Source organism: Phasianus colchicus, chromosome 1 (genome assembly GCF_987193195.1).
Source record: "Phasianus colchicus chromosome 1, bPhaCol1.hap1.1, whole genome shotgun sequence".
In the NCBI taxonomy this organism is placed as follows: domain Eukaryota; kingdom Metazoa; phylum Chordata; class Aves; order Galliformes; family Phasianidae; genus Phasianus; species Phasianus colchicus.
In genome coordinates, this window is record NC_143436.1 from 189,075,573 (window position 1) to 189,101,011 (window position 25,439).

A 25,439-nucleotide genomic window follows, 5' to 3' on the forward strand; every position below is an offset into this window, starting at 1 on the left:
AGAACATAGATATGTAAACATCTTCAGATAAGTCATTTTAGAATAAGGAGCCTAACAAAGCATCAAGATGTCAGCAGTAGTAGAGTTCTGGAAGAAATTTTTCCAAAAGGATTATGTTAGCTGCTCAGACAAGATACAGTCTTTAATGGTCAGAGGCCAAGGATCAAACCACAGATCTGAAAGAAAGAGAATCAGACTGTATGACATTACATTACAACTAAAAGCCAGCCCTCAATAGGAAAGAAACAGATAGGAATTGGAAGACATTTTGGGGGAAAAGTGACATTTTAGTAGTATATATATGAATCAGAATTCATAAGTTGGAGCTTTTTTCTGGAGTCATGCCAAAGGTTGATCGCAGTCAGCCTTACTGTGAGTTGCTGCACTGCTGAACACAGTGCAGGTCCCACTGGTTACCTAAAATGTGTTGATCCAGTAATCTCCTGGATGTGTAGATGTGTAGTTCTCCTACACAGAATGCATCTTGACTAGATTTGCTGTTTGAGTTCTCTCACTGTTCGAGTTTCTCATTTGTAAAGGTGAATCTATGACTGAAGTTAGAAGATGCACTAGGTATTACATAGATAGAATAAGGCTTATATGAATCTTACTTCCAGCAGAGCCCTGGGCAGCCTGGTCTAGCATGTGGCAACCCTGCCTATGGCGTGGGGGTTGGAGCTAGATGACCTTTAAGGGCTCTTTCAACCCAAGCCATTCAGTGCTTCTATCATGATTCTATGATTCTGTGATGATTCTATTAGAAAAATTACAGTCATATATTTTGATTATCTATGGGCGACCTTGGTCAGACTTCAACAGTATAGCAGCAATTTGGAAATTGAAGCTGAGAAGATGTCTAAAGACCCATTTTGAATTATAGTTGGCTGACTTTTCAGCAGTCTTTGAAATACTCAAAATTGGTTGGAAATGGGACTCAGTCTCCTAAGTGCTTTTTAAAAGCAATTAGACAAAAGTGTTGTAAAACTGAGGGGCATGAGTTAAAGGGGTACAGCTCAGTGTCTTTTTTTCCCTCTTCACATCATGTTTGGGGTAGATCACATTGTCAAGAGTCTATGAAATGAAGGAGTAGACAGATTTTAATTCATTACTTTTGAATGCTGCAAGATGGATATATGTCACCTCTTCTTTATTCCTTGGAAGCCTTTGAAAAGCATAATGAGAAGCCAGGAAAAATAGATTTTCATACCCCTTTGTCCATCTCAGTTGTTTCTGATATTCAAGAGATGAACATTCTAGGCAGAGTTAGCCAAACTCTTTGTGCTCCTGCATATGGCCCACCAACTTGTTATTGTTTCCAATGCAGCACTTTCTTTGTCCTCTAATACCAGACATAAAGGGTAGAAAAGGCAGTCATAATTTAGTCATCTCCACCAGTTTAATTAAAGCAGGCTTGTTTAATCATGGAAATCATGCCAAGAAATTTTATCTGGCATAATTTTTTGTACCACCTGTATATTGGTTTCTCTCCACAGTCCTCATTCACACAAAGCTTTCCAGGAAAAAGCTTTTCATATTTTGCATCCCAAGAAAAATAAAAAAAACTGAAACAAATTTTTTCAGAGTTTTAATTCCAGCCTACTTCTTCTTCCCTTTCTCCGTAGACTTTAGCAGCTTTCTCTAAAAGTGTTCTTTTTGCTTTTCTTGCAGACTGTACGTGGATGGACCTTTTGGAAGTCCCTTTGAGGAATCCTTGAACTATGAAGTCAGCCTCTGCGTGGCTGGTGGTATTGGAGTTACACCATTTGCATCAGTACTCAACGCTCTGCTGTAAGTGAACTTAAACTTTGTAAAACCATTTCTTCTCCCTTACCCACCAATTTACCATAATAGTACATGTCAGAAGTGTTCTCAGAGTATTTCAAAACTTAGCATAGCACAAGTGAATGTTTCCTTGAAGAGGGGCAGAGGACTAGGGTATATGGGAGCGTTAGTAATCTCATGGGTTATGTAAACCAGAGTTTGGCAGAGTTGTGCTACTAATGCACATCAACTGGACAATAGCATAATATTTATACCCTTACACTAGATAGACTATGATTGATGCTTGCTATAACCACAGACCCTTCAGCTAGATTTGTTGCCCAGTATCTGCTTAGAGGAAGCTGTGGACTGTGATAGAGTCGCTTTTTCAGTCAGTAGTTTATGACAGTCTTTCCAGCTGGAAGTGTAGGCCAACTCTCATGTTTTGTTTGAATTTTGTAAGTGTGCACCCTTAGGGTTTTAAAGGAATGGACTTGACATGGATTCAGATAGTGTTTGGATTTTAACTCTATCTGAAAATTTAAAAATTTAGGTACGCCTTTTTCTTTACTTTCTTCCCTCTGTATTAAATTAAAACCTTTGAAATTCTCTTCAAACCAAACCTTTCATCTCTTGCTTCTCTGTCACACTGGCAACATGGATCCCCCAAAACGTTACACTGCATGAAGTGGGCTTGTTTTTATGATTGTTGATGTTTTTTTTATTTTTATTTTTTGCTGGAATGTTAGCTCAGATCTTCAGTCACTTAAGAACCCTGGTTTCACACCACAGCCAGTCAAAGCAGCAGTCCTTCCCTGAAGTCTTAGAAGGCTGGATGGCTTTGGGAATGCTTTACAGTACACATCTGAAGCATTTGTACTAAGATGGACGTGCCAGTGTCCAATTCTAACACAAAAGTGAAATTAAAACCTGGATTTAAATGCCATGTTGTTCTTCCGTCCTTGATCTGAGCTGGACCTGCCAATGCTGAGCACTTCTGAAAATAAGCAACCCCATCTGTCTCATAGTGCATCCCTATGAGTCCATCTTGGGCCCCTTCATTTTCTTTCTCTATCAGTATATTGAACATCTTCTCAAAGAGAGAAAAACTGTGAAATGTGAGTACAGTTTTTCTTAAAGCTTACAGTCCAGAGGAGTAAGCTGCCCATTTTGCTGACCTTTTTCCTTGGGATGGTTTATTCTTGACAGTGTTTAGTAAAAAAGTCACAGATCATAAATGATAAGACAACAGCAGGTAATGAGATGGCTGCCTCTAGCAGTGTGTTATTAGATGCTATAAGAACTCGTGCAGATACTTAGCATCCAAAAACTTTAGCAGTCTGTTCTTTTGGTTAAAGCCATAAATAGATTTCCAAACAGCCCATCCTATAACCTGACTTTGTAGCCCATCTTCCTCTTGTGCACTGTAACATTATGCAGAGGAATAATTCTGTAATTCCAGAAAAAAAAAAACAACAAACACTCTCAACCTGCTTTCATTCTCAATATTTAAACATCAACAACAAAACACCAGTGTCCTGGACGAGTTGCCTATTGTCATTGCCCTGGCTGAGAAGAACTTGGCAGGTGTGAAAATGCAAACTGCCTTAGGATGCCAGCGCTGCAGAGCAGCAAGGCCAGTCCTGTGGTGTCAAGGACATGCAGACCTCAGAGAGATCAGAATCCTGTCAAGCAGGAAAGTCGTTTGTTTCCTGCTCAATTATGTTCCTGTTCTATGAGCACAATTTAATTCCTGTCCTTCCCTGCACTTGACTCTTGAACCCTACACCCTATTTTTAAGAAATCATGACTTACATTAAAGAAAGCTGGTGGCTTACAACAGGAGGAGCTTTAAATAATGGCTGCTATTAAGGGCAGGAGTAACATTTAGAAATGTGCGAGAAGTACTGTATACATCTGGATTTGTTTACAGTGAGAGATTTCACCTTAATATATCCTCCTGAATTTAGACCGAAGTGTGTTTATCTGAGTTGAGATTTTAAATTTATGCTTGACTTGTTTCCTGAAATCTTGCAGTCCAGCTGCAGTGTTTCATCACCAAGAGTAGTGTTCTGTTGCTGAGCTATAGTAATTCCTTACAAATTCCTTACATTTCTTTCTTTTACCTTTTTTTTTTTTTTTTTTTTTTGAGTGGTGAAAGGCACTTACTTTCCTCACTACTGCTTATGGTTATCTTCTCACATCTGACCAGACTGTGACCCTTTGTAAGGGCTTGTATTAGAAGCAGTCAGAAGATGGAGGAAATCCTACTCTACAGGTCAACAGCTTACAATTACAAAAGCTGTATTTAGGACTTGGAAGACACACTCCTCCCCAGTCTTAATGCATTTTCTTTTCGTGTGTCCTGTGAAATATGAATTCTCAGCCCCTATATGTTCCTAAGAATATTTCTACCTTTGCTTCTTAGGCACATACTGTAAGTGAAGGGCATGGGGAGGTGGAACAGTAGCTGGATCTGTCATTTACGTGTATCTGTTGGTACCCGGTCTGAGTCCGCAAGCAACCTTAATAATATGGTGGGTTGTGTTATGAAGCTTTTTTACTGAAGTTGGCTCCTGGAACTGGTATTTGAAGTCGGCAGTCTGTGATCTTCTCAGTCTGAAAATCTGTGTAGAGGATGTGGACACAAACCGTTAACTGGACATTTCAATGTTCAGAAAAACAGCAGACAGCATTGGCTAGCTAAGAAAAGATTTCCTAGACATTTTTGTTTGGTTTAAACTCATTAATCATTAGGGTTATTTTCATTTCTATTTTCTATTCCAGTTTGTTCCAAAACTTTTTTTGTGCTGCAATTGCATTTTGTTTGCTTTCAAAATCTGACATGTTTTTCTAAACAAAATGTCAGAATCTGTCCATGACTGCACTTTACCACCAGCATTTTCGGAGGATTGTAGCTACTTCTTACAGTTGCGTAGAACAATGGAGCTCTAATTTGAATTGGTCTTTGTGATTCTGCTTTAGTATTATAATCAACCACAGGCTTTCACATTCATTGGCAGAATTTAGTCCTGACATTATTGCCTTTGTCAGTATTTTTCTCCTAGGGGTTGCTTTATAAATCTAATAAACATTTGACATAATACTCTTGAACTTATAATGTCTGCTGTGCTTTGAAATAAAAGTCTGATGATGATGATGCATGAATCCATATTTGCAGCCCAAATTGTCTGTATACTTGACATCTTCTAATGCAGAAACACATTCTGTGAGGGGTGTTGGTCATGTGCTTGAGATTTATTATTCTAATGATCATCCACATAGACTGTGCTGATCGTTTCAGTGTCTGATGGATCACAAAATGAAGAACAGCTTTGCAGTTGGCTTCTAATGCGTTTCCACAAATGAATATAAAGCATCTTAGTTAACATTCTCTTTTTGAATGATAATTTTTAATTCTTCAAACATCTCATTTTCAAGTGATGACTGGAAATGCTACAAACTGAGAAGACTCTACTTCATCTGGGTATGCAGGGACGTCGAATCTTTCCGCTGGTTTGCAGATTTGATCTGTATGCTGCATAACAAGGTAATAGGTGTTGCTTGGAAGGATACTGATAGTGTAATAAATGCAAGATTTGTTCACTCTACAGCTGGCATGCTATAGAGAAAGCAGGCAAACTCCAGCTTTGCCTGGACTACCTGACCCACACTCCATTGTGCTACACAAAGCAGTTTGAGTATATCTCACTAGTATTTCATTGCACATTATTGCTGGAGAATTATCTGTGAAATTTATGAGATAGAATAAGAACATGCCAAGTTGGGAGTCTGAGTGTCTTTTGCCTTTTGGTTCATACACAGATTGAGAAGGGAGAGGGTTTTACAATTTCAAGTGGATTTTAAAAGCATTGTAAGCTTTCTAAAATAGTACTTTGTTCACAGCCTGATGGGCAGCATTCTGGATTGCACAAAGGGGTGTATGCAAGCACTTCTTCATTAAAAACTTCACTGATGCTGAAACTTCAGTCTAGCAAGATAGTAGTCACAAGTTACTTTATACTTACATTAAAAGAAAGGGTATTATTTCACTAGCTGTTTTTATCATCCTCCCAGCTCTGGCAAGAGAATCGACCAGACTATATAAACATCCAGCTGTACCTCAGTCAAACAGATGGAATACAGGTATGTGGCTAAAAACTGTTTGTAAACCAAACTAGACCTTGGGGTAGCAGACAATGCAAACTGTCACTCATATGCAAAAGAGAGTTACTGCAGATGGCCAAAACAGGAAATGAGGCTATAATCTCTAGTGATTGATTCATTAGTAGGGCAGGAGAGCAAGTTCCTCCACACCGCATTAAGAGAATCTAGTCTAGTAGTCTTAACTTGATTATATGTGGGCAAAAATCCATATCTTCCTTTTCTAGGAAAGAGGTCCTTCCAGGCCAGGCCACAGACCAGACAGTTGGCAGGGTTTGATGGGAAATCTGCATCATTGCTGGGCTAAGAATCAAAGCAGGATAGTTGTAGGAGTGTGGAGGCTTAAATCTCCTTCTGAACTAAATATTTTGAGAGAAGCTAGCTACTTTTGAAAGCTTCTGATCATTTTTGTCTGAGATAGAAAAGTTACAAATTCTTTGATGCGTGAGACTGGAAATTATACTGAACTGTCAATTGTCATACTATAAACCACAGAACAGTGCTCATTCCTCTACTCCTGTAATCTCCCATAGCTCTTTATGCTTATGATCTTCATTTTACATTATTCAGCACGTAATCCTGAGCTTGATTGTACTGCATCTGGAAGCTTCGCCATTCACTGCCACAGGCTCAGGAGTGAGCCTGACAATTACTGCAAAACATGAAATGCAGTGAGAAACCATGCCCAGAGAATTTTGATCTACCTGGTATCAGGTAGAGGCAGAATAATATTTACAGCTCCAGCAAAGGCACTTCTCAATAGTTTAGATAATGTGATAGCTACAGCAGTTATGAACAGTGTTCCACAGATTTAATGCCTGGATGACATGTCATCTTGAATGGAGTGCTTGAAAATAACCTAATTGTGAACCTGGTAAGCAGTAAGGTTAAAATTAAAACTTGAAGCAGGATTGTGTGGCAATCACGCAAGATTGTAGTAACAGACAATTCAATGTAAGTTTTCTAATATTCTGTGAAGCAGATTCTGAATTTATTATTTAAGTCAACTTTGTTTTAAGTCTTTCTTTAAAGTCACTTTTCTTTTGTGGCTGTTGAACAAAGCTGGCATGAACTATAATGCTGCTCATGATTTCTCAGGGGAGTGTTAAACTCTACTCTCCATTGTCTTACAGCTTATGTGTTCACTGAAGTCAGTCCAAGTACTGACTGCTACCAAAATGAGGGCAGTTTCATTTCATGCTCCCTTTGCTCAGGAGTAGTATGCCGGTGTGTCAACAAGCAGTCAATTCCATCCTTCAGCAAATACCTCTTGAATATAAAAGGCCACTGGAGGATGAGTTGGCCAAGGCTGTATTTGCATTGGTGTGAGCCATGTTTCAAATCATTCGGCAGTGGAGGGAATGTGGGAGCCTGTAGAAGATGTAATTCCCCTCTGCATTCCTACTGTAGTAGATCACAAAACCTAGGAAAGGTAATGCCCTGCAGTGGAAGGGCATTTGACCTTGTAGAAGTGCTGGTGAGCTAGTGCTGCTGGAATGAGTTGGGTTTCACATGGGTACTGATTTTGGCTGTTTTCTACTGTTGAAGCAGCACAAAGCAGCTGGCAAATGACTCTCAGGGAGAAAAGTAAGATTTCCCTAGTTATTATTTCAGGCCTGGTCTTAATAGTTACTTGTACAAAGTGAAAAAAAAACAAAACAACTCTGGGTGGAAATACGATTTTTGCATCAGCAGTGTTTCTTCCAGCTAAGCATTAAAGGCCAATGAGGGAATGAATAATAGGAGCATAGTTATTGTTTTATGGTTCAAATAAATTGGTTTAAAAATAATGAGTAGATTAATGAGCAGCTGCATGAGGAACAGTGTATAGCAAACACCAAGGAGACCCATTGAAAAGGCAGTGAGCAGAGGTATTGATGCATGAAATAACTCCAATTTTAATCACAACTGTCTGATACTTGTGTTCAGGTTTTACACTTCATCGATATGGTAGGTTGGCAGTGTCAGAAATGGGAGCCCTGGGTGATATGAGGCAATCTGCAAATCAGGCAGTATGGAATTTTTCTTTTCTTGCAGAAAATAATTGGAGAAAAGTATCAAGCCCTAAACTCAAGGCTTTTGATTGGACGACCCCGGTGGAAACTCCTTTTTGATGAAATAGCGAAGTATAACAGGAGGTGAGTACCATTCTTCTTCTAGGATGCCACAGTCTGAAGGATTGGGATATTAGGTCTTTGCAGCTTTGTTTGTATGAAAATGTTTTTTGAGTTTTATCTTAGAGTGTAATGTTCAAGGTGGTAATGTTGAAATTAGCCACTATTTTGCTGTGAGAGATAGCCTGCACAAACTGAAATATGGGTCAGGGCAATCCTGAGCACAAATACAGGCTGGGCAGAAGTTGTATTGAAAGGAACCATGATATTGTGGGTGCTAATAGACAAGAAGTTCAACCTGACAGGGCAAAGTGAACTTACAGCCTAGAAAGCCAACTGTATCCTGGGCTGCAGTAAAAGTAGTGTGGCCAGCAGTTCAGGTAGGTGATTGTCCCCTTCTGTTCTTTCCTCTTGAGACCTCACCTGCAGTAATGCATCCAGGACAGCACGAGAAGGATGTGGAGCTGTTGGAGCAAGTTCAGAGAAGGGCTATGAAGATGCTCAGAAGGCTGGAGCATCTCTCCTATGAAGACAGGCTGAGGGAGCTGGGCAAGACCTCAGTGTGGCCTTCCAATACCTAAAGGATCCCACAGAAAAGTTGGGAAGGGACTCTTTGTCAGAGAGAGGTGAAAGGAAAAGGGGTAACAATTTTCATCCAGATAGTGAGATATAAGGAAGAAATTATTCACTGTAAGAATGCAGTGAGGCACTGGAACAGGTTGCCCAGACGAGCTATGAATACTCCATTCCCAGAGGTGTTTGAGGCCAATTTGGATGGGGCTGTGGGCAACTTGATTTAATAGGACATATCCCTGTACATGGAAGGCAGTTATAACTGGATGATTATAAGGGCCCTTTCAACCCAAACTTTTCTGTGAATTTTTGATTTTTTAAAAACTCAAAATAATTCATCTTTTTATGCAGGTATTTCATGCAGATATTCAGTGGCCCAAAAAATAATACTGGTAGATTTCCATCTCACTCCACAGAGGTTGTGTATTCTTTATCCACTACATATCTTGCTTGCAACATAGACTTTTTTTACTATAATTTCTGTGATTTATAGCACTGGATTACAAAAAAATAAATGGCACAAGAAGGACTCTGACTGCCCTGTATTGTTTTTATTCTGAGGATATATAGTCTTTAGGGATTTCTGACTCTTCTTTATTCTTTGTTAAGACCTGGCAATGCCTCTTTACTGTTCTATAGTTCAGTCTAAAACAAGACAATTGTAAACCAAGAAGACATGCATTTAGACCATGGAATATATTTTCCAGATACAGCTTTATTGATTGGTTATGTTACATCCTACTGACAGTTTTCTCCCTCAAAGGTTGGTTTCAAAGAAAAGATCACACGAGTTTGCCCTATTCTACTTCTTTCAAAGTCAGTAGGGTAGAAGCAGGCTACCTGCAGTAGCTGTCGAAGGAAATCTTGGTGCACCAGTGTGAGAGGTACTCTCCTAGTCTCATTCTCTCACGTCAAAAATATTTTGTCTTCTGTTTCACTTCTGACCTGTTGCCCACGGCTTATTGATTCTTCTGGGGCTGAATATGAGTATGGAATATTGAACCTTGTGTCTTGAGTAATATTAAGTAACCTGTATGTTACGCTGTTGGTAGTGAATAAGGTGCTGCTGATACGTACCTTGGATTCACATCCTAGAGGAAGGATGTTGCAGAAAGGGTTCCTTGCCCAGAGTGCCTCAAAGACTGCTGCAGAGCAGGTGAATACCACTTCAGTGGGGTTTTGTAGTAAAGATCCATGGGAAGGAAAGCTAAATAGAGAGGGCAGAAAAGCAAGCTGGCTTTCTCTCAGGCTCCTGTATAAAGAATTGTTACCCTTTTCTAGTACATTCTAGTATCTTTTTTTGTTTAACGGTGCAAACCAAGTTTTATAAAATAAAAATGGAAATGGTGATGCTTCTGCCACTTCCTTGCAAGGCTGCAATTGCACATAATATGGATGAAGCTTTTAGTGGTAGTCCTACTTGCTTTTTCTTTTGTGCTTTCTATTGCGTTATATGTAATTAGACCTTCAAGTGCCATTTGCTCTGCATTTTCATGTCAGGTCTTTGAATTGTGCCACCATTTCTCAGTGAGATGTCTTTCATTTCCTAAATAATGTTCTGTGTATTTTGATTATCCTGCAGCTGTCTGAGGTGTAGGCTCTCACTATCTGTCATCCCTTTACCACAATTTATAGATACAGGTAGTTCTTTATAGATACAGTTACCTGTATGCTGATATATGACATCTAGATGATAGATAGTACAACCTGTAACTCAGTATCCCACAGATATTCAGATGTTAGAGATGAATGTTCTCTCTTTTTCCCTGAACAAGACAGGGACTTCCATTTTTCTCTGTAGTCTAAGTCTTCCAATTTTCTAGTCTCCTACTAACTTTATTCCAGTTCCTATTATTCCACCTAAACAACCCTGGTACAATATGGATACCAACAGAAAGAAGCTGGGCAACCAAGGTTTTTCCAGCATCTGGTGCAGTGTTCAGATGTTCACGTGCATTTGTAATCAACCCCTGGGGTTTGTTTTTTTAAGGGCAGCCAAGAAGGCAAGATATTTTCCATTTTTTATCTTGTGATTTTAGTAAAAGCTGTGCATAAATAAACACACAGCTGGCAAGCCTCTCATCAGTTTAACCATCTGATTGCTTTGTGGTTTGTGGATTGTTGCTGTTGTTGCTGTTTGAGTCCCAAATAGTCAAAGTGCATTTGTAAGTGTGAGCTCTGCCAGAGCTTCAGAGCATGACATTGGTCAACCCAGCATCAGGTTCCTAACTCTTTCCTCTGAAAAAAGCAGGGCAGACTCATGCCATCTACTGTTGATATTTTATATGACATCTGCAGTCCCAAAGATGCACACTGGGACTTTATGTAATAAATTATTAGTCTTCTTTTTCTTGCTTTTTTTCCTAGGACAGAGCAGCACTTGTTTCTGGTCAGTTGTAGCCTGAGTGCAAAGCTTACACCATGCCAGTGTTGCTGTACTTTCTTAGCTTTGTTCAGTTCAAGTAGATTTTTTGAGATGGTGTCTGACCTAGAAAATGATATAAATATCCATAAGAAAGGAAGGCATGGAGCACCACAGTACGTTTCCCATGCACTATGAAGAAGATATTCCTCTCTATGAGTGAATATGGAATTAAAAAACTGGAATATCTCAACTCTGAGTCTGTCGTCTTTTAAGTAGCAAAGTATTTCAGTTTTCTCTGCAAGTAGGGACGTGGTGGGCATAAGTAGGGCAGAATGTGGGGGGTGAATTGTGGGAGGTAAGTGGTACATGGAGTGATGCACAGAATAGCCATCAAGGGGGGTATTCCTGGGAATCCCTGGGGCAAAGGAATTAGTGTTTCTGGAGACCTTGTGAGTCAACCACAGATCTCTTGTGTTACCTTAGACAAATCACTTCACTTTTCTGCGACTCTGTTTACCCTCCAGTAATTCTGTTTACTTTGGAAGGATGTTGCTGGGATGGGGGTACATTAGCAGAATATGCTGCTTAGACATTTCTACACTGCTTAGATATGTCTGTGCTTAAGGAGGTATGTATGAATGAAAATGAAAGGGAGAAAAGCGGATGAATTCTGGGTTTTATTCAGCAGTTGTCTATACTAATTAGACTAATGAAAACAATAACATTCAGTCAAATGCACAGTAGGAAACAGATTCTTTCTGGCAGCTTGCACACCCTTTTTTTTTTTCTCTGTGCACAGAACAGAGGATGTTCAGATTCTTCTAGTGGAATTTTGTTTGAGAACAAGTAGTAGCATTCTCATTATTTCTGCAAATCCAGCCACCAGCGCAACATCCTTTGCCATTAAAAGAAGCTCTGCCAGGATAGAAGAATTTAGTAGATACACACAGGAATGAGAAAAAAAAAGTGTTATGAATATTTGCCATGTCTTGCTATGAGAGCATTGTAAGGTGCCTGCACAATGACACAGTTGCTGTTACCTCTGTAACTTTGTGATGCTTTTTGATGTCTGAGTCCTCAGATGTGCTAAGCCAGTGTTTGTATTCAGTTATACAGCATGGACTGCTGTGCTTTTTGGGCTGCTGCTTAACGTTGAGCACATACACTTGGCAGTATGCATCCAAGATTTCTTTTTCTGTACATTAATTTTCTGATTCTCTCACCAAATACATATACAGGCACCATTAAAATGTGCATTTGAGTATCCTTGTGTGCTAAGATATGTTATATTAGTCACTGGACAAAATACTAAAGTAGTCCTGAGGCAAGGAGCAGAATTCAAGTCTCCAGCCTCCTGGCGAATGCTGTAAATCTTAATAGAGCCATATTCCCTTTTGTGTTCTCTCTCCATCCCAGTAAATCTTACAGAATTTTCCGTGCAGTGCCACAATCTCAGCAGGAAGATGAAGAATTTCTTTTAATAATATAGAAGAGACAGCACTGTGTCATCTTTCTCTGCTCCATCCATACTTTCTTCATCTGTAAAAAAAAGGAGGTGATGAATATCATGAGTGGCTCAGTCCTGCTGTTGTATACACGCCTTGTTCTTCTGCCTTGAGCCCTTAAAGGTAGTGTGACCATGAGTCTGACTTCAAGTCTGTGTTTAAGGTGACCAGAGAGCAAAGTGGTGATGTCAGTGGAGTGGTATGTAAAAGTTGGTTAAGTAATGGACCTGATCTGTTAGCTATTGATGATGAACAAAGGTCTTATTCTTTTCTGGCTTTTCACGAGGCTTTCCTATGCAGCTCATGGAAGAAAGACTGCATGATAGTGTGAAATGAATGCAGTAAAGTTATCCTGCTACTGCCAGAAATAATCACGGGTTAGTAGTGCTCTACTTTCACAAGTGTAACAAATCATCACTAGTGGCTAGTTCTCCTGCCAGTGTAAATCACAAGTTACAGTAAGGAAATCGTTACGATGAGACACGATAACAAAAAAAAAAGTTACTAATTATAGAAAAAAATGAGAGTGGGATGTATTAGTTTTTTGGTGCTTGGTATCTTAAGGCTAAGATGATGTACTTCTTTGCAAGAGTTGTCATTGTCAAAATATGTAACAGAGTTTGATGCTAGGATAGTGGCTTCTTTAATATGAATTACATGACCTTGTGAGCTGTTTTCACCCTGAAATCTTTGCACAGTCTTGGGCATTTGTATAATACAGCGAGACTTGAATCCAGTTCTGTCAGTTGTCATAAGTCACTGCTTATTGGCAAAGTTATAACTTTTTTCTTTTTTTTTTAACAGGAAAACCATTGGAGTTTTCTGTTGTGGACCAAGCAAGATGTCTAAGATACTTCATAAACTGAGCAACAGCAGCAACCCTTACGGGACGAGGTTTGAGTATAATAAAGAGTCCTTCAGCTGAAACTCTGTTGAACTTGGAAGAATCTCCAGAAGATAAAAGTGCAATTTTTTGTTTGTACAACTTTAAAGTTCCACTGTGGTTTAAACAGAAATGTACCAAAGAGTAGCACAGTTTTTCTTATTTATGATTATTTAAGACTCTGGAAAATGATGGATATGGCAGTATACCAACAAATATTAAGTGCTCATGCTCAAAGCCAAATGTGCTCTCACAGTATTTGTGGCAGTGGCAATTCTTTGGAATTGTTTCTGTTAATTAAAAAGTACTAATGCTGGGGAGAAATGCAGTTGCTTTAAAAGCCAGTGGAAGAAAAATCTGTGGAATGTTCTTCCACTTCAATCTTCTGAAGTTGGATCAGTAAACTAAAGCCCAGGTTAATCCAAATGACAAGTCATAGGGCATTTCAAAGAACTATTGCTTTTGTTGGTAAATAGACCTTGTGAGTTTGGAGTGGAGACACTCCATATTCAAGGTTTTATGCATTACAGAACTGAGATTCTGTATTTCAAATATACTCTGTAACGGGTGTCCATATTCCCACTTTGAATAGAAAACAGAGGGAATTTAGGGGAAGATGTAAATCAACGTAAGGAAAAGTGAGCACAACAGCCCTAGCACCTTTGGGCAGACCCAGCCATGATGTATATCACAGCCTTTTGGCAAGGAAACAGCTGTACCTGGAAAACTCAGAATCTAGCATCAATTCAGCATTCAGTGAGTTTGCAAAATAAGTGTAATTTATGCAGCCAGAAAGATGGAGCAAGAAAAGCGATTAACAGGAGGAGACAGGATATGATGTTTTATTATTCCACAAGCTCAGTGTGGAAGTTGCACTCACTTTGCACTCACATGCCCTGAATGTCAAATACTTACAGCATTCAGATGTTCTTAGTGATTAATGTACAATGCAGCAGGCTGAAATCCTATTTTAGAAGTTGCAGAGTGTCTTTGGTTGACTGCGGTCCTTTGACTACCATTGCTGGAGTCATGCTTGTTGTTCAGTCTTACTGATCTCTTGTTTGTTCAGTCCTGTTGGTGTCCCTGAATGCAGCATTAGTCCAGATCTGCAGCAGGGCAGGAGTAAAGCTTTCTTTACTGTGGCTCTTTACATCTTGTGTACAGTTATAAACTTTGCAGGATATGCAGTGTGTTTTCAGTGTGTTCTAAAAGGGAGGTCTGAAACATCCAAATTTAAACTCTTCTTCCCTTCTCATTACCACAGCTGCTTTCCTGACTTCTCATAGTTGCTATGAGGTTGAAACGGATACTTTAAAACTTTTTGATTCAGAGTAGCAGCATTTTACTTACTCAAATCACTAGCCAAACCAATTTCCTCTTATTTTCTCTTGATCTTTTTTCTCTTATTTTGCCAAGAAAGGGACATTTAAGCTGGAGTCAGACAAGTAGTTCGTGTAAATAGGCCTCATTCTAGAGCATCTTAATACAACAGCATTGCTTTACACTTGCTGAAAACCTGGCTCTTCTGCAGCAGCTCAGGAACAAAGCCCGTAGTGTCTGCAGCATGTGCAGGTGTATGATTGCTCAGCATCCCTCATAGCACAGCTCACCTGTATTTAGTACAGTATATTTGATTCAGCATTGAGATCTCCAATGCATGCATTTTTCAATCTAGTAAAAACAAATCAGTAATTTCTCACAGCGCAGGTTCTATACAGGATTCTTCAAGTATTGGTTTCAGCGAACAGAGGCAAGGTTTTCTCTGGTAGGTGGTGTTGTGGCATGTTGTATGTGTAACTAGTGAACGTGATTTGGTCTTTGCCATGGCAGTTTCTGCTCAGGAGTTGCTCTAAATGGTGCAGCTGGATGCCATGCAGCAGCACAGCCCCATAGGGATGTTTCTTACTGCCTGGACTTTGCACTGATGTTCTTGCTTCTGGCTCTGCTCAATTGGAAATTCAGGAGGGAAGGAAAGAGCCAGATGGACTAATTTCTACTGATGAGAATTCTTTAAGTAGCCTAGAGGAGAGAGAACCCAAAAATGGAATGTGAGATGGAAGCCTACATTGCAGTTTGTGATTTTATTTTATTTTTATTTTTTAAGTCTGCATCATTATTTTCCCATTGGATCTCCTTCATCTTGTCCCTATAAACAAGAGGTATGCAGAAAAGTACCAGTTCTTTAATTATTAATATTTTTTCTTATACTTTCTGCATGGATTTCATAATAAGCACAACACTAATGGCAAAATGCATAATCAGATATTGCCTGCATTTTTTGTTTGTTTGCTGTTAGCTTAAAGCATGATTGAAATCATGACTGTGATTGAAATCACGACTCCATTTGTTAACCACAGCCACACGGTGATCATTTTTCTCTTGTTTTAGTACCTAGCATCTAAAGATTTTAAAATATGGTATAGAGTCTTCTAATCTCAACGATGTTCTTTGTGGTTTCACATCTTCTCTGATAGCTACCAGTTCCCTTACTGCATAACGAGCAGTTAGTTTTGTAGCAAGCTCTGCGCTAATACAGATTATACTTTCTGGCTCAGCTCTTACGTAGGTAGTGCTTTATAATTAATAATAGCACTGTGCTCTTGTGCTGAATTCTAGCAGGAGTTGACACTGTGTGGAGGAATGTTATCCCCTTTTGTTACATTAGCAGTGCTGTCAGAGCAAGAAGCTGGCAGAGCCTCTGTCCTATGCCAAGCTCAGCTGGCCCCAATTGACAGGCCAAGGAGTGTGTACCTGTCTGGAGAGTTGTGAGATGTAATTAATGTTACAGTATCCTTCAGTGCACCTCTAGCAGTTTTCTGTAGTTGCTATTGAGCTGTATTTGTATTATGTTTTTTGTAATTTCTTTCATTTGACTGAACCTTTCTGTTGCTCACATGGGTATTACTAGACTGGATGAGCGTGGGTCTGGTGAAAAGTTAAAATTTCAGTTGCTTTTTTTCCTTTTCTTTGCACTGTGCTCTTCAGAGAAGCAGAAAGTTTAAGGGTGAGTGACTTGACTTGGCTTCAGGAGTGGCAAATGTTATTTATACAGGCAGTTATTCTCCTTGCTGCTTTGTAGTGTTTCACTTTAGCTTGCAAAACCAGGCTGAGCTTGCTTTTAAACTACATACAGTTTTTATCTGTACACCAAATGTACATGAAAATATAACTCTTTGCCAGGCAAGTAAATGAAGGCTGGCAGCACTTAATTCTACTTTTACTGTTCAATGGGATTTTTGCTATTTAATGTCTCTTTACATGTTACATTTGTGTCCTGGGAGTGAGTCTGCCATAAGCTTCCTGCTGACAGGGGAAGAATCCCACCATGTATTGTGCTACTTCTTGCTCACTCGTCCCAAAGCTACAGAGCCTCAGTGGCATCTTTGTGTTTTGTTCATCATAAATGTTTTGGGACTTTTATTTAAAACAGGACTGTTTTCATGCCGTGATCGAAGCCAAACGCTTTCTCTGCAAAGAAAGCCCAGCAGTGTGAGAGCTGGAGCTCTGTACAGCTGGATTCATCAGATTTCCCCAGGCAGTCCTGGTCCCACAGCACTAAGCTCGCCTGTCTGAGTAAGTGTTTGCTGCCATAGTGAAGGGCTGCAGAGATGAGCCATGGGAAGTAGTCTGCACTCCACTCGATTTCTCCAGGGTGGTTATTCCAGCCCTGAGTTTGGAGTCACTTCGCCTTGCAACCCTGTTTCTGCTTAGATTACTCAGTGTACATGATTTCTTCCTTGTCCTTTTATCTGCTCTTCTAGGAGACAGGATTAGAAGGACTGTGAGAGATCCCTGTGCACATCCTTGAACCTAGGCTGAGGAGAGGAGAGCAGGATGTACCACAGCCCCCTTGCTGCTGACTGTACTGCTTAGCGCACTGGTAGGAAAGTTAAGCCAAATCTGCTTTCCAACAAAACATGTATTGTTCTGCCACACCAAACTAGAGAACAGTTGCTGTGAAAGGAAAAAAAAATAAATCCTTTCTGCCCACATAAGCCTGATGTGAAGACATATGGAAACACTGCACACATTCAGCTTTCACCAGCACCGGTGGTCACACACTGCATCCCTACATGGTCTCTCTGCCTCAGCACTCAAGTCCCATCATTATTCTTTGTTGCAGGTCTTCACCTGTTATTGTAGACTCACAGAATTGTAATCTCACTAAGTTTGGAAAAATCCTCTAAGATCATCTACTCCAGCTGTCCATCTACCATTAATATTGCTCACTAAACCATGTCCCTAAGTACCACATCTGCACATTTCTTGAACACGTCCAGGGACAGTAACTCTACTACTTCCCTAGGCATCTTGTTCTAGTGCCCAACCACTTTTTTGGTGACCTTGCTTTTGCTGATATGCAACCTGAACCACTCCTGGTGCAACTTGACACCATTAATCTTGCAGAGAGAGAAGTGCTACATATGCTTGCATGCACGCAGAGGCTGGTATAAACTCAGAGCAGCTCGTGAGCAATCTCTACAGCCAGGTGCAGAGTTGTCCTTTTGCTTCTAATGCCTCTAGCACAGAAGTAAGGAAGCAGTTTGGAGCTTACTGTAAAGGTGCAGATAATATGAGTGGTAGGCTGGCCTCTTGGGAAGTGGTAATTGAGCTGTAAAAGCCTAACAAATCCAAGAAGCAGCCTAAGAGAAAAGCCTCTGCTCAACACTGCACACCAGGCTGTAGTTTCAAACTACAAGACATTGCTTACAAAAGCCAGCAGGAGGCTAACTAGTCATTGTCAGTAGGAGTCTGAGCCCCTTAAGTCAGAGCAAAGTTATTAAAATGCAGAGTTTACTTGTTTAAAAAATAAAAGGGCTTCTAGGGAGATTAATTTTCACTTCAGTCTGGCAATCATTTCATAAACATGCCAGTGTGATTTAAGGCAAGCTGGATCTGTTCTTCTCTGGATTATGCATCTGATTTGTCTGCAGATTTCCCACCCCTCACAAATAAAAACAGTTTTATTGTTTTAACAAAGAGGATTTTAAAGCAAAGTTTAATCAAAATGCCACTGGCACCCGTGCTGAACTGAGCTTTTCTGTAATGAACGTACATTTATCAGGGGTATAAAGAAAACAGCTGAGGACTCAACTCTGAATGGTTATTTGGAGTTTGAGTCATCTCTGCTGTTGGTGTATTTCATTAAGACCACTGTGATAATGCACTGGTGAAACACATGGAGCTGAAATGAGACTTTTCATTCCCATAAAGAGATTGTTCCTGTACTAAGCAAGTAAATTCCAGAAAGTCTGGAATTTCCTTTATAGGAACCCTGTGTCCTCTGCTAGACTGGCACGTACAATGAATGCACCAGATTTTGAGCAACAAATGCTTCTTCAAGAGCTGTTTGAGTATTTGAGATTTCTCATTCTGCTAATTGCATCACCCTTGTTGTCGGAGGTAGGGGGTATGTTTTCATCCTGTGGAATGCTGTGCACTATCTCTGAGGTTATGAATAGCTCTAAACTTCACTGCAGTGAATGCTCAAGCTTTGCAGTGTCTGAAGCATTATATTGTCTCAAAGGATCATATCATGGAGACATGGTTTAGTGGGCATGGTTGGGCTAGATGATCTTTGAGGTCTTTTCCACCTTGATGATGCTATGGTTCTATTTGTATGCTGTAAAAATAGCTAAGGATCTGCTCCATTCTTTTGGAGATACAAGGAGAATGCTGGAGAAATCAACCCATCCCAATTGCAGATTGCTTCTTAACAGAGTCCTTTGATTTCAGGGTGTGTCATACCTTGTGAAAAATTCTATTAGGTATTTTAAGTGCCTCTTTCTGGCAAAAGTCTGGCTGTCCTACAGCCCCAAATCTGCACCTTCTTCCTAATGATCTGCACTGTTACACCAGGAGAGGGGGATCTGTGAGTAGCTGTCAGCTGAGGAGCAAACTGAGGCAGGCAGGGGAGGATGACGAATTCCAGCACGTGAACAGGTTCAAATATTTAGAACCTGGAAGCAAAGGGGAAGGTGGGAGACATTCTCCATGGCTCTTCAGTTCCAGAAATTAAAAGCAAGCACTACTGCCTGGATGTGGATGCTAATTCTCTCTGGGGTTTGAGAACTGTTGTATACAGAGATAGCCTTTCAATGCACAACTCAAAGCTAAAGCACAGAAGAAAACTAGTATATTTTAGTAAAACACCTTGGAAATAAAAGTAATTTACTTGAAATAAATTCACCATTGATTCCTTCTAGTTAACTTGCGTCAAAAAACATCTACTTCTATTTTGCAGCTTTGGGGTTTGAAATGGCTTTACCTCTTTTTCACCAGAATCATGGAGTATATATACTTCTCCATGCTAGCTGTAAGTAGCTTTGACAGTTCAATAAATACATTCTGTGTTCTTTACAGCTGACCCTAGGTAAGGACAGCCTTGAGGATGTGAAGCAGCGTTGCATAAATGTGTAGAGTACATAGCAACACTGAGAAGAGAGATGCTGCTGCATTGCTTTGGTGCACTAGACATACATTAAAATTCTGTCATTGCAAGGTCGCATTGCTCATCTCATACTCTACAACCCTGGATAAGAATGGAGGGTGGGGGAGGAAGAGCAGAAATTTCCACCTTGTGCTTTAGCTGAGAATATACTCATCAGCAGCATTTCTTTCTATTTCAAAAGAGCATGCTATTTCGTTTTTAGGGATACTGGTTTCCTGGTGCTGAGTAGTGGTGTTTGCATGTTAGTGGTAACATGTTACTTCTGAACTGAATAAATAACACCTCTGGGTCTTTTCTTCTCCTTAAATTATCAAAGAGAAATACTAAATACCAGACAACATACAGAGTGGACTGTGCCCTAAGCTGCTCCCAGTGCAGCCTGGTTAGCACAGTATTGCACAGAAACTCTGCAAGCTGGTGGGAAGAAGGAAGGTTTAGGCAAAGAGGAAAGAACTTTTGAAGGAGAAGCACAACAGTAATATATCATTTGAAACCTGAAGCAGGCATGTCACAGCACTGGCCATCACATCTGAATGGTGCTGAGTCAGAAACCTACCCAACAAGTATACCTGGCAACAAGGAAAGTTCAGAGCTGTCCACAATGTGAAATGAAAGCAAATTAGGTGAGCCACCTGTTTGGTTTCCAGCTTCGAGCTTGGACCTGCCCTGTCTGAGAACTTCTTGTATAGATGATGAGGTGGTCTGACTCCCAAGTGTGGACTCAATTGTGTAGCTAACTGAGGGTATGTACATCCCCTTTGTATTTATATGGCTTTGCAAAAGCAAATTGCTCAGTGACTGGGGGCAGAGTATCTGTAGGGTTAGTTGCTCGAAATCCTGTTCTTTCCTGCTAAGCACAATGGCCTGACCAGATGAGGATGATGACTGCCAGTTTCCATTGGTAAATGAATATGGCCTGCCCATATTCACACTCATGTTCATGGGAAAAAAGGGAGAATCTGCAGAGAATATCTAAGTTCTTTGTTTTTCCTTTATTGTGTCAGAACAACATAATTAGCTGATGGAAGAGAAATGATTAAATTGGGAAGATTAATCCATGGTATTCTTTCTGATTCCTTAAATGCTTGTAACTATTCAAACTGTGCTTTTTGAGAGAAACTTAATGGACACAGTGCTCTCAAGCAGAGTTAAACAACACGGCTGAGATGCAGTGTGGCAAAGTGTCTCCTATTGACTGTGAAATATCATTGTCTGTTGAAGCTGGAGGCATCGGTGCTTCCATTAGTCCCAGTGTATTCCATGGAAAACTAGTGGGAGCTGAGCATTCAGCTATCCCATTTCCGCCCTGTATACCTCCAGTCTTCATCTGGGTTTGGTGCTGACCTTTAGATTACTGTAAGCCACCTTGTCCATATGTCACCGAATCACAGAATCACAAAATGGTTTGGGTTGGAAGGGGCATTTAAAGATCATCTAGTTTCCTTCTCTGCAGTCACTCCCCTCCCTCAACATCTTGTATGTGTCAGGAAACCCCCTCTGCTTCCCTTCACTCAGGAAAATGATACAATGGGAAATGCAGAGTTTATTTTATTCATAGCCATATTCATAGCCATAGCCACAGCCTAGTCTCCAGCCTTTATAATGCTCCTAATGTATCTGATCTAGTGAGAGTTATCTAGTCACCTTAAATAGCATTAGTTGAATGGATGCAGGATTCTAGCCCTGAAAATGCTTTTTTAGAATGGGAGGAGAGGCTGTGCCACAATGATGGGTAAATGGGAAAAACACAGAGTAGACAAGATTATATCATCTTCTGGATAAGAAATGGGAACCCATTTTGTGAAATTCAGACTGTGACCATCAGTGAAATTAAGTCATGTTTCTGCTTTCACACGTAGGCACTGCAAGACAGAGGTCAGTGATGGAAAGAGTTTGCTTCTTTCAATTACATTTTCTATTTCCATACAACTCCTAGTTTATCAGTGGCCCATAAATTCCTTCTTTCACTGATTAAATATTTCCTCACCTGATTTCTTTGCTTCAGGGAGCTTGAAAGCTCACTGTTCATAAAGGGAAAGAAGGATTATGCTGTTAAGCAGACAGCTCCCAACACATATGTTCTGCTCTGCATCTTTGAGGAGGCACTGGTGCTTCTACAACTCCAGAAGGGCAGTTTTATTGAGATTCAGAGGCAGCCAAGAGCCTCTTCCAGGATTTCGATGTTGATGAAGCTCTGGGTTAATTAATTAGCTTTTTTTTTTAATCAAGAAGCTTTAGCCCATCTGTGCGAGGCTGTGAAACCCGTAATGCTACTTAGCTTTTCTTTCCCTGTGTTCCTTTCAGTCATTTGCAAGAGCAAATTTGATGAAGCACATTTGGGTAAAGAAAGGTTTCCTGATCTGTGAGAATTTAGAGGAACTGTGACATGTCCCTCAAACTGAGAATCAAAGAGATAAATAGTTTGGGCCAGCTATATTTATTTCATAATGTGCAAATGGTTTTGTGCGTGGTTGTTTTTTGTATTTTTTTTTTTCTGGTTCTATTTTTATATTTTTTAAATAAATAAATTTTAGTTTCAGAGCAACAACAACAACAACAACAACAACAAAAAACCTTACATATATTTACTTAGAAAATATCATGATGCCCCAGACATATCTGTTTATTTTTAAAAATCCTTCCATGTTGCTTTGAAGGGGAGAAACTTCTGGAAGCCAACACTCTCCATATTCTACTTCAAGAAGCTATTATTTTCTAAAGGCAAAGCATTCTTTGTTAATTCCTTGCCTTCTCAGCCATTTTTCATTAGTGAAAAATGCTGTTCAAACCAAGCAATCTGAGCTTAGATAATCAAATGGTTTCCTTTTAAAGTAAAGCACTTGGAGGAGTTTGTCTGTCTGAGCCCTCAAGACAATGTCTGTGGCACATCTAGACTTGGGTGCTCAAGCCAGAAGTGAGCAGGCTGCCAAGGGCTTGCTGGTGTCCTGAGGGCAGGGAGCACATTGGGCATTTAGTCTTCAGCACAGGTTAGATTGTCTCATAATGGTGTATGAAGCCATGAGGATATTCAGTAGGAAGGGAGGAAGACCACTTTTTTTTATAGAGTAGGAGGGAGGAAGACCATTTTTATCTCATTTTGGGTAGCTGTTTGGGACTCATAAGCTGTGTGAGTTACACAGCTGGTCAGCGTCCAAGACTTTGGCTGTGCTGATACAATGATGCTCGCATGGGTGTCCTATGGAGGCCTTAGTCTGTGGTCCCAGTTGATCAGAATGCATTCTCAGGAAAGACAATGGACTCTAGATGGAAATACTGCCATTACTAAAATTTGGAAAACACAGTAAATACTTTCAGCTTTCCAGTTTGCCTTTAGGAACTGAACCTTGGAAGTAGCTGTTTCCAATTTCATCTTTTCGGTAGATGCAGATATTGACTGCTTCACCACTGTCTGTTTTCCTTCCTTGTTCTTTTGCAGTTTTCCAAGTCCTAAAAGAAGGAGGGCTGAAAATTCCTGAATTTCCAATTCTGCAATTATATAATTTTCCTAGTTGACTGAAATAAAAGAATATTTTAAAAGAAGGCAGCATTTACTTTTATCTGTATACAGTATACACGGTAACAGTTTTAGAAAGTACTAGCATAAATGTCCACACTTTTGAGTACTCCGTGTTCTTTTCAGAGATGCCTGTTTACGTTAATGCAAATTCAATCTGTTCTTATGTTTTTATAGATCAAGATGTGGTATGGTTCTTTGAAGAGAAGTGATTGCTTAGTTTCCAAGTGGAACAGAAACCAAAATTTGGTCCTAAACTTTCATTTCTTATTTTTTTTCCCCAGGCTTGACTTCAAGAACAAGAACAGTGCTCAGTAGGTTCCTGTCATACTCTTGTCATATGAAATAGCCCTTTTGTAGCTTTGCTGACTTTGCTGACCCCCAACCTGACACAGGAAGAGTGTTTCACTGGCTCGATTTAAATAGGTCACTACAGTAAGTGCGTGCCAGTAGAACTTCAAAGAGTAAGCAATAAGCTTTTGGAGTCTGCTCATTCCCATCAAATGAAGCAAAGCTTTTATCAGTTAGATACATAACAAGGCTGAGCTAGAAGATTGATTATAAGAAGTCTTGTTGGGTTTTTTTTCTTTTCTTCTAAGTTCCATGTGGATTTTTTTTCCCATAGTGTCCATTTCTTAGGTACACAGTGTTGTGAGGGTATATGCAAGCTATTGGCTAACGGCGGGATCAGATAGAGAGAATTCCTGGGTGCTATTCCATGTTCTTACTAAATTTCCTTACAAACTCCTCTTAGGATTTTCAGTAATGTGATTACTCCAAGGTCACTGAGGTTTCAATGCCCAACTGCTTTAAGCTTCTTTCTAAAATCCCGTGTTTGGTTGGTTTTTGCCACGGTCACAATTGATGAAAAGTTTTATGAATCTGCCTGGCATCATGATCTATACCAAGTGTTTGTGAATCCCTAAATAAGTTACTCTTTCCAATTTTGTTTAGCTTAATTGCAAGATCCTGGTTGCATTAAAGAAAAAGATGCTTAATTTCCAAAAATACCGAATTAGCCGTTTTATATTAATGGTACCCCTGCTAAGTAAATTACTTGGCTACTGAGTTCTTTTGCTGTTCAGATGTTATTTTTGCATTCTGTTGTATTAGCAGGACACCCTAACTTGAGTTTATGTCTTGTATAGTATCTGTAAAAGCACCATCCATTTATTCATCATGTAATTATAGCACTGTACTCTCAAGGTATTTGCTTTACAGGAAACTTCATGACTTTGGAATAAACAAGCATTCCAAGACTGAGCAAAACATGACTGAGTTGCTGTTTATTAGTTGGTTCTAATTAATGACGTACTGCTTTAATCATGGGAGCACTGTGTGTGCACATATGCGTATGTATTATGGCTGACAGGAGAGGCTGGGATTTCACTACTTAAACTGAGGCTGTTAACACCACTTGAAATGCCCTTAACCAGATGAAACATCCATACAGAGTTAGCAGAAGACCTGTTTGAATGGCAGTAGGAAGCCAGAAGTATCAAAATGCTGCTGGACATCCTTCTTTAGCCATCCAAAGTAATTTTCTGCATATTTTAGGCACATATTTACTTCGTATATCTTCTCTTGCAATTTCTGATAAATCCTTTTTTGAAATGAAGAACAGTGCCAAATACATTGCTTTTGTATCTTTGACTGTAAGACCATCTCAGAAGCAAAATGAATTTATTTCATTCCTTTTCAGTCATCTCTGTACCAGAGCTTAGCAGAACACCAGTCCCCTGCATTCTGCATCACGTCTTTGCCTGTTAGAGCACAATGGAAACAAAACAGCAACTGTCTGGCCCTAACACACTGGTATCAATGTTGAACAAAGTTCCCTCCCATTCCAGAAGTATGCAGAAATCCTTCCCACTTACGATTAGCACTTAAGGTCCTGACTGAATGAAACATCATCTGGGCAATTTCTTTAGTTTGCTCAGACTAGCAAGGTGCTTTATTTTAAAGTATTTAAAGTGTTTTGTTTAAAGTACCTGCTCAGACAGTGTTGCTTTTGACAGAATGTATTGGAGAGCTGATATTTTGTCTTCAAGATACTGCTGATTCTGTAGCAAATCAGAAAGTGAGTTGTTTTAAAACTCGTACTTCCCA

General features: G+C 39.8%; 1 protein-coding gene across 11 annotated transcripts in view; it reads left to right on the plus strand.

Annotated features, from left to right (window-relative positions):
* The window catches only part of NOX4 (NADPH oxidase 4), a 116,905-nt gene extending 92,316 nt beyond the window's left edge, over positions 1–24,589 (plus strand). For 6 of the 11 annotated variants that reach the window (XM_031612407.2, XM_090134054.1, XM_090134057.1 and 3 more), the window contains 5 exons: positions 1,669–1,788; positions 5,203–5,311; positions 5,839–5,907; positions 7,963–8,063; positions 13,287–19,601. In XM_031612407.2, the coding sequence (XP_031468267.1) occupies positions 1,669–1,788; positions 5,203–5,311; positions 5,839–5,907; positions 7,963–8,063; positions 13,287–13,407 (520 nt within the window). In that variant the 3' untranslated portion in view covers positions 13,408–19,601. The other 5 variants (XR_016463436.1, XR_016463438.1, XR_016463435.1 and 2 more) reach the window with 5 other exon arrangements.
* The last annotated feature ends 850 nt before the right edge of the window (positions 24,590–25,439 follow it).